The sequence below is a fragment of the Rhodotorula graminis genome (assembly GCF_001329695.1).
Source record: "Rhodotorula graminis WP1 unplaced genomic scaffold RHOBAscaffold_10, whole genome shotgun sequence".
NCBI lineage: Eukaryota > Fungi > Basidiomycota > Microbotryomycetes > Sporidiobolales > Sporidiobolaceae > Rhodotorula > Rhodotorula graminis.
Window position 1 is genome coordinate 287435 of NW_017264937.1, and position 13867 is coordinate 301301.

At 67.8% G+C, this 13867-nt stretch overlaps 5 protein-coding genes across 5 annotated transcripts; 3 read left to right on the forward strand and 2 right to left on the reverse strand.

The window, feature by feature from the left end:
* Positions 1 to 741: 741 nt before the first annotated feature.
* RHOBADRAFT_54775 (uncharacterized protein) lies at positions 742 to 4801 on the forward strand (the record flags this gene model as incomplete). Its single annotated transcript, XM_018417492.1, has 7 exons — positions 742 to 827; positions 942 to 1050; positions 1126 to 1140; positions 1213 to 1269; positions 1390 to 1464; positions 1558 to 1907; positions 1978 to 4801. 7 exons carry the CDS (start codon positions 742 to 744, stop codon positions 4604 to 4606), a joined length of 3321 nt encoding a protein of 1106 aa, XP_018269618.1. The 3' UTR covers positions 4607 to 4801.
* Positions 4802 to 4915: 114 nt separating this feature from the next.
* Positions 4916 to 6241, forward strand: RHOBADRAFT_54776 (uncharacterized protein; the record flags this gene model as incomplete). The annotated part of the gene is made up of 3 exons (XM_018417493.1): positions 4916 to 5170; positions 5255 to 5918; positions 6029 to 6241. 3 exons carry the CDS (start codon positions 4916 to 4918, stop codon positions 6058 to 6060), a joined length of 951 nt encoding a protein of 316 aa, XP_018269619.1. The 3' UTR covers positions 6061 to 6241.
* A 1898-nt stretch (positions 6242 to 8139) lies between these two features.
* On the reverse strand, positions 8140 to 9551 carry RHOBADRAFT_48726 (uncharacterized protein; the record flags this gene model as incomplete). The annotated part of the gene is made up of 7 exons (XM_018415178.1): positions 8140 to 8270; positions 8354 to 8421; positions 8516 to 8759; positions 8832 to 8886; positions 8951 to 8979; positions 9070 to 9305; positions 9383 to 9551. 7 exons carry the CDS (start codon positions 9549 to 9551, stop codon positions 8205 to 8207), a joined length of 867 nt encoding a protein of 288 aa, XP_018269620.1. The 3' UTR covers positions 8140 to 8204.
* A 448-nt stretch (positions 9552 to 9999) lies between these two features.
* RHOBADRAFT_38137 (uncharacterized protein) lies at positions 10000 to 11310 on the forward strand (the record flags this gene model as incomplete). The annotated part of the gene is made up of 5 exons (XM_018413498.1): positions 10000 to 10177; positions 10266 to 10429; positions 10495 to 10574; positions 10643 to 10853; positions 10943 to 11310. 5 exons carry the CDS (start codon positions 10000 to 10002, stop codon positions 11261 to 11263), a joined length of 954 nt encoding a protein of 317 aa, XP_018269621.1. The 3' UTR covers positions 11264 to 11310.
* Positions 11311 to 11462: 152 nt separating this feature from the next.
* RHOBADRAFT_54779 (uncharacterized protein) lies at positions 11463 to 13814 on the reverse strand (the record flags this gene model as incomplete). The annotated part of the gene is made up of 10 exons (XM_018417494.1): positions 11463 to 11530; positions 11612 to 11721; positions 11796 to 12194; positions 12264 to 12473; positions 12552 to 12614; positions 12680 to 12743; positions 12810 to 12886; positions 12957 to 13104; positions 13214 to 13283; positions 13362 to 13814. 10 exons carry the CDS (start codon positions 13812 to 13814, stop codon positions 11463 to 11465), a joined length of 1662 nt encoding a protein of 553 aa, XP_018269622.1.
* Between the last annotated feature and the right edge of the window lie 53 nt (positions 13815 to 13867).

A 13867-nucleotide genomic window follows, 5' to 3' on the forward strand; every position in this document is an offset into this window, starting at 1 on the left:
CGCTCGTCGCGTTCGTGCGCGAGGGCGGCGCCTCGATCCCGGCGGGCGAGCCAGCCGGCGCAGAGCTCGCGCTCGACGTCGTGCGCGCTCGGACCGACCCGGTGCTTGGCAGCTGGGTGCAGCGCTCGGCGCCGACCAAGGCGATCGTCGCGCTGCGCGCTCTCGGCGACGCGCCGGCGCAGAGGAGGCTCGATGGGCCGTGGGCCGCGGCTCGCGTCCTCGGCGTGTGCGCGAGGAGGCTGCGCGAGCTCAAGGTGTGGAAGGTCGGCGACTTGCTCGCCGGCGTCCTCGAGCAGCTCGCGGCGGTCGAGAGGGCCAAGGGCGGCGGGGCGGGCGGCGAGGGCATGGCGAGGGCGGGCTCGACGGGGAGCGGGACGAGCGGGGTCCGTGGGAGGGGTCGCGGGCTCGGACGGGCGGCGGCCATCGCCGTTGCGCTCGGCATGCGTGTTGGCGGCGGCGGCGACGACGATGACGACGACGACGACTTCCAGGGCGACGACGACGGCGACGACGACGAGTGAGCGTCGTCCTCGAGGTGGTGGCGGTCCGCTTTTCTTTCCTTTTCCTTCGCCCCCTCAGTAGTCTTTATATCCTTCTCTTGGACTTGCCCTAGCTCTGTTGTCAATGCCCGCGTTCTCTCACTTGGCTCGCTGCCGGTCGAAAAGGGCGATTCGAGCCTCGGAGGCGCAAGAGGCGAGCGGCGGCTGGCTCGCTCTCGTCCACCGCGATGACAGCGCGCGCATGAGCGAGCATCTGCTGTTCGACGACCTGCCGTTCCAGCTCCCACCCTCGAGCTCGCAGCCCCCGTCGCACCGCACGCCGCCGCCGTCCGCCTCCGCCTCGACGAGCTCCCGCCGCCCCGAGCCCGACCCTCGCTCTCGCCCTCGACCTCGCGCCAGCGTACCAGGGCCCGTCGGCCACTCACCAGACCCGTCCGACAGCCCTCCGCCAGTCGCACGCCCACCGGTGGTGTCGTCGGCGACCACGAGCTCGAGCATGCCCCGCGCGACCCGCCGAGGGCAATCGCTCGTCGCGGCCCTCACTGGCCAGGTGCGTCGGCCGTGCCCCTCCCTGTGTCCACAGAGTCTCGTAACTGATCCCTCCCATTCATCCCCGGCCGCGCAGGATGTGCCGAGCGAGGTGACGAGTCCCGCCGCCCTCCCCGGACCCTCGTCGCCGCGTGCTAGCGCTTCCCACGCGGAACCCTCGCAGCCCAAGCCCAAGCACCGCAAGGGCGGGCCCGCAAAGCAGCACGAGCCACCAGCAGAGGTGCGCCCGCCTCTGCCCTCCTGTCCTCGCCCTCGTTCGCGCGATCGTCCCTCGGCTGACTCTCCTCCTCCACCCTCCCTCCCCCTGCCGTGACTCGGCCCCTCGCCTTCGTCCCTGCAGTCGGACACGTCGGCCGCACCGCCAGGCTTCAAGATCGTCTTGCGCGCTCCCGGCCAAGATGCTGCATCACCCGAGGTGCGTCTGCTTCTCTCTCTGCCTCCGAACCCTCGCAGTCTTCCGAAGCTGACTGCCGATCCTCTCCCCGCCGTACCCCTGCTCCCGTCACAGCTCTCGACATCGCCTCCCAGTACCACGTCGGCCATCCCGACCTTTGTTTGCGACCCGTCCGCCTCGACCCCGTCCGAGCCGACCCGCACCGCCTCGCCAGCCGACTGCCCCGTACCAGCCGCCGCCAGCACCTCTTCCACCGCTCCACCTCGTTCAGCTGCATCACCTGCGCTCCGCAAGCCGCGCGACTCGACCAGGGCGGGCAAAAAGCAGCAGCAGCAGACCGCGACGCCCGACGAGGTCGCCCGCTCGTGCCACATGCACAAGAGCCACAAGGCGCAGCCTCGCATGACGTGCCTCAACGCTCCCGACTGTCGCACCGTGTGGTGCACCAAGTGTGTCGTCCAGCAGTGCGTCCCTTGCTCCCTCGCCTCTAGCGCCCGAGCCCATCAAGCTAACCTCGTCCTCTCCCTCGCGCAGCTACCTCGCCTGTACGCCAAACGGCGTCTTCGAGCCGGCAACGCTCTTCCTGTGCCCCGTGTGCCTCGACGTCTGCCTGTGCGGCAACTGCAAGCGCCAGCGCCTCGCCGTCGGCCGTCGCTCGACCAGCGTCGACACGCCCGTCGATGTCAAGGACCTCGACTCGGCGGCGCCGCGGCCCAAGAAGAAGCCTCGGCGCACGAGCACGGCGAGCGACATGTCGATGCCGGCGGTCGTGATCGAGCAGCCGCGGCGGACGAGGAAGGGGCCGGACCCGTCGCTCAAGGTCGAGGTGAGCGACTCGGAGGGCGACGCGGCGAGCGTGTCTCGGCTGTTGAGGGGCGCGGTCGGGCAGGGTGCGACGCGTGCGACGCCGGTCGAGGACGTCAAGCCTGTCGTGGCGCGCGAGCTCGCGCCGGCCGCCGTACCCGCCCAGCCGGCGTACAAGCTCAAGGTCAAGCCGCCTCGCCGCCGAAGCTCGTTCGACCGCGCCTACGACCACCCGTCCATCTACGTCCCCCTCCCTGCATCCGCCACCGCCGCCGATCGGAGCGCGCCGCCCGACCCGCTCGCCACCGCCGCAGCCGCACCCCCTTCCTCCTCCATGTACGACAAGCCCGGCCGCCGTCGCCCGACCGTCCCTCGACCTCCCCGCATTCCTCGTGTCCCACGCTCGGCAGCGCCACCCGCGCCCGCATCCTCCTCATCCGCCGCCGCCCCGACACCTCTCGTACCCGCACCTGCACCCGCCCAGTCCGCGCACGCGCACGGCTCCGTCTTCGCCCCTACCCCTCCCGCTCCCGGCTCAGCACCCGCCCCGACCTACAACTCGCGCCCGATCATGCCGACCGCAGCCGCATCGCGCTCGAGGCGGACCAAGCGCCCGAGCACGGCGTTCGACGACTATGCGCTCGACAGCGCCACGTCGTCGGCCGCCGGCCTCGGCGACCGCTACTCGCCGTCGTACGAGGTGGCGCAGCCGGTGGCGTCGACGCGCAAGGGCGGGCGGCAGAGCGGCGCGGCGTCGGCGACCTTGCCGTCGTCGCTCAAGCGCAAGGCGCCTCGGCGCTACTCGGGCCTGTCGAGCGCGTCGAGCTGCGACGAGCTGTCGTCCGACGACGACGGCACGTTCGACGACCTGTTCGACTCGGTGCCCATGGTCGTCGAGGAGCAGCCGCTGCCCGTCCTCGCCGGCCTCGAGAAGAACCTCGAGGACGGCGCAGGGTCGGCCGGCGAGAGCCTCACGTTCGACGAGTTCGGCCTCGCGCTCAACCTCGAGTCGGCCGAGTCGATGAGCGCGAGGCCCAAGGTCAAGTGGATCGAGGGTCCCGAGCGGCGGCGCAGGAGGGCCATGGCGGCCGCCGCCGTCGCCGCCGTCGCTGCCGGCGAGACCGAGACGTCGGACGCGCCGACGCCCGAGCCCGTCGTCGCCATCGACTCGTCCACGTCGGTGTCGCCGTCGGTCCCGCTCCTCTCGCTGCCTGCGACGACGGGCGAGTCGCCCGTGCCGCCAGGCGGCCTCGGTGCGCGCTCGACTTCCGAGCAGCCTCCCGCCTCGGGCCTCGGCCGCGACAAGAAGGCCGAGCCCGCGCGTGCAGCTTCGGAGGAGCAGCCGCCGCCGTACGAGGCGCACTACCCGCGGTCGTCGTCGTCGGCGGCGCCTCTTCGACCTCCCGCCTCGGCTCCTCCCGCCACTGCCGCGCCCGGCGATGACCTGCGCGGTCGCTCGCCAACCGACGCCAAGCTCGCCTTTGCGCTCCTCGACGCCGTGCGCGCCGCCGTCGCGCCTCGTGACGGCTCGAGCAGCAGCGGCAGCAGCGCAACCGCCCATGGCAACGGCTGCGGCAGCTTCGGCGCCGCCATCGACGCCCTGTTCGGCACGACGCAGCACGGCTTGACGTCGTCGTCGACGTCTACTTCCCTCGTCAACTCGCCCGCCAAGCCCTCGTCGACCGACGCCGCATCGGCCTCGCCCGTTCCCTCATCTCGCTCGGCCGCCCACCACGCCGTCAATGTCGACCTCGACGCTGCAACTGCCGAGGCCGAGCGTCGCCGTGCCACGCTTGCCGCCGCCGCCGAGGTCGACCCGGTCAAGGCGTTCAAGCCCCTCGCTGCCGAGCGAGCCGACGCCCAGTTCTTCGGCGCGCCGGTCCCGCTCGTCGAGGACGACGACTCGGTCGACTTGTCCGTCCAGCAAGGTCCTGTCGTCAGTCGGCGTGACACGGACGACTCGGCGTTCGGCGGGTTCGACGACGTGTTCGAGTTCGAGATCGGCTCGCCCGTCGACGACCTGTGGACGCCGGCGAGCGCCGCCGAGTCGGTCGGCGCGTCGGCGCGGTCGACGTCGACTGCGCCCTCGAGCGCGTTCGACGAGCGCGGCGGCGGCGTCGCCGCCAACACGGTCCACGCCGGGCTCGACGACGCGGCCGGGCCCTTCTCGGCGTCAGCGTCGGCCACGCCGGTTGAGCGCAATGCGCACGACGGCGCCCAGAGCTGCGTGTCGCCGACGCGTGGGCTCCTCGCCGATGCGCTCGCGTGCGGCATGAGCGTCGACGGCATGCTCCCGCTGTCGGACGAGGACCGCGCGTGGAGCCTGCCGGTGCCGATGGAGGACGTGCGCGCCGCTTGACGACCTCTCTCTCTCTCCTTCTTGCGGGATGTACCTAGAAGCCCTTGTCCCCGTTCCCTGTCTATTCCCCTCCCCCCTCTGTTTCCGACTCGCCGCTCGACGGCCTCGCTCCCCCTTCCCCCCTCCCCTCTCTAGTTGTCCCCCCTCAATTGTACCCTTTCTACCACTCGATGAAACTTGCTGTCGTTCGCTGTTCTCGAAAGCCGTCTTTCACGGTGAGACTCGAGAGTGAGGCGGTGCTGCGGTTTGAGAGCAGCGTCATCGTGAAGCTCGCCTCTCTCGCTCTCACCCACCACCAACTGCTCGACCATGGCCTCGAACCCGACCGACGCGCCTCCGCCTTACTCGCAGGACCCGAGCGGCCACCTCGCCGTGCCCGCCGGCTCGACCCAGGGCGTCCAGCAGCAACCGTCGCGCCAAGGTCACCGTCGCACCAACTCGAACGCCTCGTCCAACTACACGTCCGAGGAGGACCACGACGAGTCGGGCATTCCCGACGAGGGCAGGCGCGAGCTCATCGACGCAGAGCGGCCCTTGCCCGAGGGCTGGAGGCGCGAGTTTGACGTGCGTCCCCTCGTCCCCTCTTCCGCCCCTCTCTCTCTCCTCTCCTCTCCAGAGGCTGATGTAGCTTCTTGCCGCCGCCTGCAGACCAACACGCAGCACTTCTTCTACGTCGACACTCGGGCAACGCCGCCGCGCAGCATCTGGTCGCACCCGCTCGACGACCCCGACTTCCTCGACGCCCACCCCGAGATCGCCAAGGAGTTTGCTCCTCCCGCCGGCGCACCGCCCGCCGAGACGTCTGCCACCCCGTCCGTCGTTGACGAGAAGAAGGGCCACCACTCGCTCTTCCACCGTGGCGGCGACGACAAGGCCGCCGAGGAGGAGCGTCGCGGCCACAACCACGACCACGACCACGCGTCGACCTCGGCCAAGAAGGACGACCGCACCCTCGGGCGCAAGATGAAGGACAAGCTCACGGGCAAGACGCACGAGGAGCGCGTCAAGGAGCGCAAGGACAGGGCCGAGAGGGAGCGCCGCGAGTACGACGAGTACCTTCGTCGTCGCGGCGAGATGCTGCGCGCGGTCAACGCCGGGCAGTACCGCAGCTCGTACTCGGCACCCCAGGGCCCGTACAGGGTCCAGCCGATGTATGGCGGGCGGTACGGCGGCGGCGGCATGTACGGGCGGGGCATGTACGGAGGGCGCGGCTACGGCTACTATCCTGCGGGCCCGATGGGCTACGGGAATGGCATCGGAATGATGGGCAGAGGGCCAGGCATGGGCATGGCGATGGGCGGTGGTCTCCTCGGTGCGTGCGCGCTCGCTCTCGGACCCCCTCCCCCTCCCTCCTTCCTTCTTTCTCTTTCGCCCTCTCCCTCTTCCGTGCCCTCGACTGACTCGTTCCTCTCGCACATGCAGGTGGCCTCCTCCTCGGCGACATGCTCTTCTAAACGCGCTCAACTCGACCGCCGGCGCCCATCGTCGTCGTCGTCGACCTTCCCCCCGCCCGCTCTACTTCCCTCCCTCCTCCCCTTTCCTCCTTCCGCCCTTCTTCCTTTCCACCCTTAATCGTGCTCCGTAGATACTCTCCTCCCTGTACTCGCAATCGACAGCCCGAAGCAGTGCCTCCTCTTCGCGCGAGAGTCCAAGCCGTTCGCGCTCTTCCCTCTCGCATTTCGCCCTCGTTCTTCCACGAGAGCTCGAAAGCGCTGCTTGAGCATCTTGGGTAGAGGACGACGAGCTCATGCTCGGCTCTCACTGGACCCACAGAGCTGCAGAAAACGCTCGAGCCCTCGTCAAAACCCTCCCCTCGAGCGAGCCGAAAGCTATGCGAGAATAGCTGGGCTCCGTGATCTCGCCAAAGGCTTCACCTCGAAACTATTGCCGAATACAAAAGTCAAGCGCGAGGTCTTGAAACGACTCGGGCGCCGCCGCTCTCTCTTCCTCCCTCGGCCCGCACCGCTGCTGTGCCTTGCCGACGCGTGTCCAGCTCTTCTTCATGCATCATCTATCCATGGGGCCTGCTCCCGCGCCACCGCGAGCGGCCGCCGACGGCGCAGGGCGCGTCGCATCCTCATCAGCAACTCGCGTCGTCCGACCTCTCTCGACTGGTGGCAACGGTTCATGGGCCTGTGGGCATCGTCGTCGAGGACTCTCGCAGCATCTTCGAGACTACTGGTCCAGGCGGCCGCGCTGCGCGGGCTGTGGGCGACTGGTGCGTCCACCTCCTCCCCGCCTTCCCGTGTTTGGCCCCCCTCTCCCTCTCCCCTCGCCCCCTCTGCTACCTCGCCACGCGGTGCAGGGGTCTTGATGGACTGACCTGGTCCCTTTGCAGGCGGACTGGCTGCGCAAGGAGGGAAGGGCGGTCTTCTGGGCGGCGTGAGGCTGGCTCTCGACCTCGAAGCGGCTGACCTTGCACTTTGTACGTCCCGCACACTCTCTTTCTTCCCTGCAGGACCTTCACATAGGTCTAGACTCCCTTCCGAGCCGCGCACTGACCCTCTTGACCTCGCGCCGCAGGTGAGTCGCGCCCTCGATGGCACCTCCCCCTTCTCGGCCCCGAAAGCTTCCCCTCGCGCCCTTTCTGCGGCGCGCGACGGCGCCTTTCACATCCCGAAAGCTTTCGTCGTCCCTTGCGAGTTGTCAGACCGCTCAGAGTTCTTGTTCGTCGTCGCACTCGTCCCGACGGCTCAGCGAGTCGAGCCGTCGCGGACGGGTCTTTACGAGGCCGCGCCCGCCCTCACGTGCCCCTGAGGGCAGCGGGCGCACTGTGGTGAGTCGCTCGCACGGCGCGCACCCCTGCGGAGCGCCCGTGCGCCCGGCCACCTGCTAAAAACAGGGGGAACCTGCGCACCCTCGCTCAAACGCTAGCTCTTGATCTAGCAGGGTTACGCGGTCGTGCGCGCGGCGGATCGAACGAGGAGGTTCCTGCGATGCAATCGAGCGCTTCTCCCGAGCCACTTTGTCTTGTAGAGCGCGAGCTGCTCCCGTGGACCGCCTTCTCAAGTCGGACGAGGAGAGGTCAGAGTGGCTCGTCCTGCGGGCTCGTTTCCTCTCGCGGTCACTGGTCGTGTCTTTACGAGTCTTCCCTGTGCGAGAGAAGACCTGACGAGGCCTGCGGGCGACGCATCTCGACTGTGGGCTCAGGACGAGGTACAGGAGGAGGGACGTGATTTCTCGCTGTACAACCTCGCTCTTTCTCGACGGTGCAAAGCGGGATTGACCTATCGAGACGAGTACTCGACGATGGGCCCACCCGAGAGAGACGCAGCGCAACTCGGCGCTCGCAGCGAGACGACGCTCGAGCCTCGACCGGCTCAACCTGCTCTCGCTCGCGCTTCCCTCGGCTCGCTTCCAGCTCGAGGTCGTCTCGACCTCTCTCAGGCATGCGCGAGGGCGCTCGCGACAACCTGCAGCGCGAGAAGAAGCGCCGCTCGGCCAGGCAGGAGCTCAGAGGTCGAGGAGGTGCGGGTCGGCTTGAGCTCACTGCTCGCTGTCCTGCACTTGCTCTCACTATCGCTCTCGTCAAAGGAAAGGTACTGCCACTGCTTTGCACGTCGACCGAGACCGAGAGGCGCTCGAAGGAGGAACTGGACTACGAGTGGGTCCACTTGGGCTTCTGCTTCTCGGCGAACGCCTTCATGCCGATCTTCTGGTCGTTCTGCGGGCACGTTGACGAGACAGAGTGAGCCCCTGCTCGAGACGAGAAGGAGCTAGAGAGAGAAAGGCGAAAGAGGGACGCACGGTCGCAAAGAGCTGGTGGAAGAGGCGGCGCTCGAGGTGCAGGCCCTGCGCGAGCGAGAGTTCGTACGCTGCGGGCCGTGTTCAGAAAGATCGAGTCAGTCTCTGTGCGCCTGAAAGGGCGCAACGAGGCCAACAGGACCGAGGTGAGACGGGCCGACGCACCCGAGTTGACGCCCTCCTTTGCGGCCTGCACGGCGATCCGGCTCTTGGACGCAATCTTGCCGGCGACCTTGACGGCCTCGTCGACGACGCTCTCGCCCTCGGGCACGACGCGCGACACGAGCCCCCACTGGGACGCCTCGTCGGCCGAAAAGTTGCGGCCCGTGAGGACAATCTCCATGGCGCGCGACTTGCCGAGGGCGTGCGTCAGGCGCTGGGTGCCGCCGGCGCCGGGGATGACGCCGAGCTGCGTTGAGAGAGAAAACAGAGTCAGGACGGGCGCGAGGTGGACGAGACGAGGGAGGAAGAGCGGGCGCACGTTGATCTCGGGCTGGCCAAAGACGGCCGTCGGCGACGCGAGGATGACGTCGCACCTGTGAGCAAAGGTCGAGGGTCAGTTCCGGATCGAATGGACGAGACTGAGGTCAAGGAACGCACATCATGGCGAGCTCACAGCCGCCACCGAGCTGCGAGTGGACGAGGGCGAGTCAGTGTCGCGATACGACGGCACGCCTGGACGCCGACACGACGACGCAGAGGGGAACTCGCCGACGCACCGCGTAGCCGCTGACGGCAGCGATGATGGGCTTGCGAAAGTTGCTCAACTCGGTCCAGTGGGCGAGAAAGTCGCCCGCGTAGACCTCGGCAAACTGCTTGTCCTTCATCTCCTTGATGTCGGCGCCGGCGGCAAAAGCCTTGTCGGAGCCGGTGAGGACGACTGCGCCGACCGAGTCGTCGGTCGAGAGGGTGCGCAGGGCCGAGTTGATCTCGTGGAACAGGGTCGAGTTGAGCGCTGCGCGTTTGGCGAGGGGTTTGGCCGGGTCAGTCGGGTTCGGGTTGGCCGACACGAGGAGGAGGGAGTGGACGGACCGTTGAGGGCTTTGGGGCGGTTGAGGGTGATCTGGCTGACGCCGGGAGCCGGACTCGAGACGAGGATCGAGGTGAAGTCGGAGGTGGACGACTGGAAGCGGACGAGGGCCTGACGCGGGAAGCGCGGGAGGGCCGAGCGGGCTGCGGTCGAGCGCAGGGCGGGCAGCATGGCGGCGGCTGGTGTGTTGGTGGGACGAGGGCGACAGTCGGCGAGGTCGAGACGAACGGGGTGCCGAAGCGAGGGCGACGAGGGCCAGGGGGCGGCTAGGCGGTTGCGGGCGGTGGTGGGGGCCGAGTGAGGGGCTGTGCGGAGCTGTACAGCGGGCTCGCAGTGCTGCTCGTGGTCGAGGTCAAGCGAGAGAAGCGAGCGAAGGCGAACCAGCCGACGACCACGGTGGGGAGCACACCGGCTCGATGCCCACGGCGCTCGGTTGCGACGGGCCTGGTTCAAGGACCCTGAGTAGAGTCTTAAAGAGCCGCTTCAGCCTACCGGTCGACCCGCAGAGAGCCGTGGCAGTGTCGCCGCCCCGCTCGCTTCTTCATCTCCGCCCGCGCAACTCTCTCGCTCGCCCGACACCCTCACTCGCGCCCAGGCTGCGCCAGAGTCAGCTCTGCACATGGCCATGATCACCATCTGCGGCTTCCCCTGCTCGGGCAAGTCGACCCGCGCACAACAACTCGCCGACTTCCTCCAGGCCAAGCTCGCCGACCCGCTCTGCCCACCACACCACCGCGCCCGCAAGGTCGTCCTCCTCAACGACGAGTCGCTCGGCATCCTCAAGCGCAGCTACGACGGTGCGCCCCATCGCCTCTCCTCCTCCTCCTCCTCCTCCTCCTCGAAGCGACGACTGACCTCGAGCCCTCGTCTGCGCCGGCCGCAGAGTAGACGCACGAGCAGAGAAGCCCGCCCGTGCTACCCTCTTCAGCGCCGTACAGCGCAACCTCGCCCGCGACGCCATCGTCATCGTCGACGCCATGAACTACATCAAGGGCGCGCGGTACCAGATGTACTGCGAGGCGCGCGAGGTCGGCGTCCGGACCTGCACCGTGCGTCTCCTCTCTCGGTTCCCCCTTCCTCGTGCGCGCCGGCTCACATCGCCCCCACCCTGCAGCTCTTCATCGCGACGCCGCCAGATCAGTGCAAGGAGCGCAACTCGGCTCGACAAGGCCCGACCGCCTACGCCCCGGCAACGTGCGCTCCTCGCCGCCCTCGTCTGCCTCTCAGACGAACCCTGTCCTGACCCTCGTCGCCCCCCGCAGGCTCGACAACCTCATCTCGCGCTTCGAGGAGCCCAACTCGGCCGCACGGTGGGACGCGCCGCTCGTCACGGTCGCGGCGGACGATCCGCCGCTCGACGCGCCAACTGGTGGGGCAGGAGGAGAGGGTGTCGAGGGCAGCGAAGCGGCGCAGCAGGTGTGGCGGGCCATCACCGAGGGCGAGCTCAAGCCGCCAAACTTGGCGACACAGTCGGTGCGTCGCTCTCGTCCTCTCGCTCGTGAGGGCCGATCAACAGGTCGATTCTTTCACTGACGACGTTACTGACAACGTTCCTCATGCAGGTCCAGACCTCGTCGACGTCGTACCTTACCCTCCTCGACTCGACCTCGTCCTCCCTCATCACGGCCCTCCTCTCCCGCCAGTCCCTCTCGCCCCACTCTGGCCCTACGACCCTCACCCTCCCGCCTTCCTCCTCCGCACCTCGCACCGCCGCCCCTCTTCGCGTCACCCTGACGCTCAACCGCCCCGTCGCGCTCCCGCAGCTCCAGAGGCTCAAGCGCCAGTTCGTTCAGCTGCACGCCCGCACGGCCGGCGCGACAGAGTTTGACGACAAGAGGATCGTCGCCATGTTTGCCCAGTACGTCGAGGAGCAGATGCGGTAGCTGCACGCGCGGCGAGCGAGGCGGCAATGCAGCCCCGAGTCGCTCCCTCTTCTCGAGCGAGCGAGGTGCGAGAGCTGGAGAAGACAGAGAGAGAGAGAGAGAGAGAGAGAAAGACGGGACTCGACGATGCAGGTCTACTGACGACAGTTCTATGGATCTTGGGGACGCCGGGCGAGAGCGAGAGGGCCGTGCGGGGCGTTCACGACGCCGACGCCATGGCGCTACGGCCGCGGATCTGGGCGCCGTAGAAGAAGAAGACGAACGGGACTGTCGCAAGGAGCAGGTCAGTCTCTTGACGCACTCGAGGAGAGCCGAAAGAGAGAGAGGGAGAGAGAGAGCGGGACGCACTGGGAGTCATCGCGAGGCTGATGAAGGCCCACGTCATGCCCGCCCACAAGTTGCCGATCGACTTGTACATCGGGACGATGAACATGGTGACGCCGGCGCCGCACATGGACCTGTGGGCGCGAGGAAGAGAGTCAGGTCGGCTCGGCAAGGAGGAGGAGGAGGAGGAAGGGAAGGAGGGACGCACCTCGCGAGCGTCTTGGCCGCCATCGCCGACGCACTGTAGTCTGAGAACGTCACCGCGATGTAGGTGTTTGCGGCGGTGTAGATGCCGACGAGGGCGAACCCGAACGGGATGCCCGACACGAGCGGGCCGGCCCAGTGCACCGACGGGATGCTCGTCGCCGCAAAGATGAAGAGCGAGACGGGCAGGACGACGGCGCACGCCATCATGAGCGGCAGGCGCGCCTCGGGCGGCGGGTGACCCTGGTGCTTGACGACCTGGCGCTGGTAGTAGCGCTCCTGGAGCGGAATGGCCGTGACCGACGTGAGGGCGATGCCGATGAGGATCGACAGGAAGCACAGTCCGACTTGGCCGGCGTCGAATCCATGGCCCATGAAGACGATCGGGTACGCGAAGAAGAAGCTGCGGGCGCACAGAGCGTCAGGACGAGTCGGGCAAGAGGAGGAGGGAGAGAGGGAGAGAGGGACGCACGCGTAGAGGAGGCCATAGACGAGGCACAGGTAGCCCGACATGCACATCATGACGGGCTCGGTCGCGAGCATGACGAGCGGACGCAGGAGCGTCTCGTGCGCAATCTCGGCGAGCGGTCGTCCTTGACGCTCTTGCTCCGTCACGATCGTCGGGTCGCCCGTCTCCTTGCGCAACTTCTGCGCACGCCACTTGAGGAGCGTCGGGGCATACCTGCATGCGCACGAGATCCGTCAAATTCACGACCGAGGCGAACATGGGAGGTCTCGAGGAGGAGAAATGGCGACGCACGTCTCGACGAGGGTGAGCGACGTGAAGACCCACACGACGCCGCCAAAGATGAAGAGCACCCACCTGCGGGCATCGAGAGATCGTCAGGAGGGCTCGAGATGGACTGAAAGAGGGCGAGGAGGACGCACCACATCCACCGCCAACTCGCACGGATCGTGATGTACCCGCCGAGCAGAGGACCGAGACAAGGAGCTGCGCCGGGTACGAGAGACTCAGTACGAGCTCTCTAAAGAGGGCGAGAGGAAAGAGAGGGCGCACAGATGAACAAGATGCCGCTGAACAGTGCCATCGGGAAGCCCCGCTCGTTGACGTGCCATACGTCGCCGATGGACCCTCTGCGCGTCCGTGAACGAGAGAGTCAGTATCTGCGGCGAGATCGAGGCCAACGAGGAAGGCGCGACGTACGCCGCGTTGCACATGACGCCGGAAATTGAGCAACCGGCGAGGAAGCGGAAGATGACGAGGACGGCGACGCTGTCCGTGATGCACCCGGGCAGGGTCCAGATGAAGTAGAGAAAGACCGAGACGATGTACACGATGCGGCGGCCGTACACTGCGCGGCGGGCGAGAAAGTTGGTCAGTGGGCCGACCAGGGAAGGAAGGGTCCGTGTGACGTGGTCCCCGGCTCACTCGCCGCAGAGGGGAGAAAGAGAGGGACGTACTCTCAGATAGAGGCGACAGGAGCAGAGGCCCGAGCCCGAAGCCGACGACAAAGACGCAGACGGTGAGGGTCTGTGGGCGAGAGGGAGAGAGAAATCAGGTGACGCTCGGCGGCTCAAAGAGGACGACGAGGAGAGAGAGTGGACGTACGATGACCTCCTCCGACACATTGTAGTGCTCAGCCATCTCGGGTAGACCGCCCGTGATCAACGACGACGACAGGCCGGCCATGAAGCACAGGAGGGTCGGTAACAGCGTCTGGACCCACTTCTTGGCCGTCGAAAAGTTGCGCGGGTTCTCCAGGTCGTCGACCTTCCACGTGACGAGCTTGGCGTCGTCGCCGTGTGCGGCGGCGCCCTTCTCGACGTCAGCGGCGACGCCGTGATGCTGACGAGCCGAGACGAGCGTCGACTGCGAGCCGTGGCGGTGCGAGGCGACGGGCGCTTCTGCCTCACGGGCGAGGACGAGGCCGGAAGGGGACGTCTCGAGGTAGGCGTCGGTGTGGGAGCCGGCCTGGGTGAGCTGGGGGAAGGTCGGCTCCTCGGCGGTCGGGAGGTCGTGCTGGACGACGCCGTGCGAGAGGGTGCGCTCGAGGTCGTGCATGGTGGGTGGCGGATTGTCGAGACTGGCGGTCGCTCAAGAGGGCGTGTCGGGGG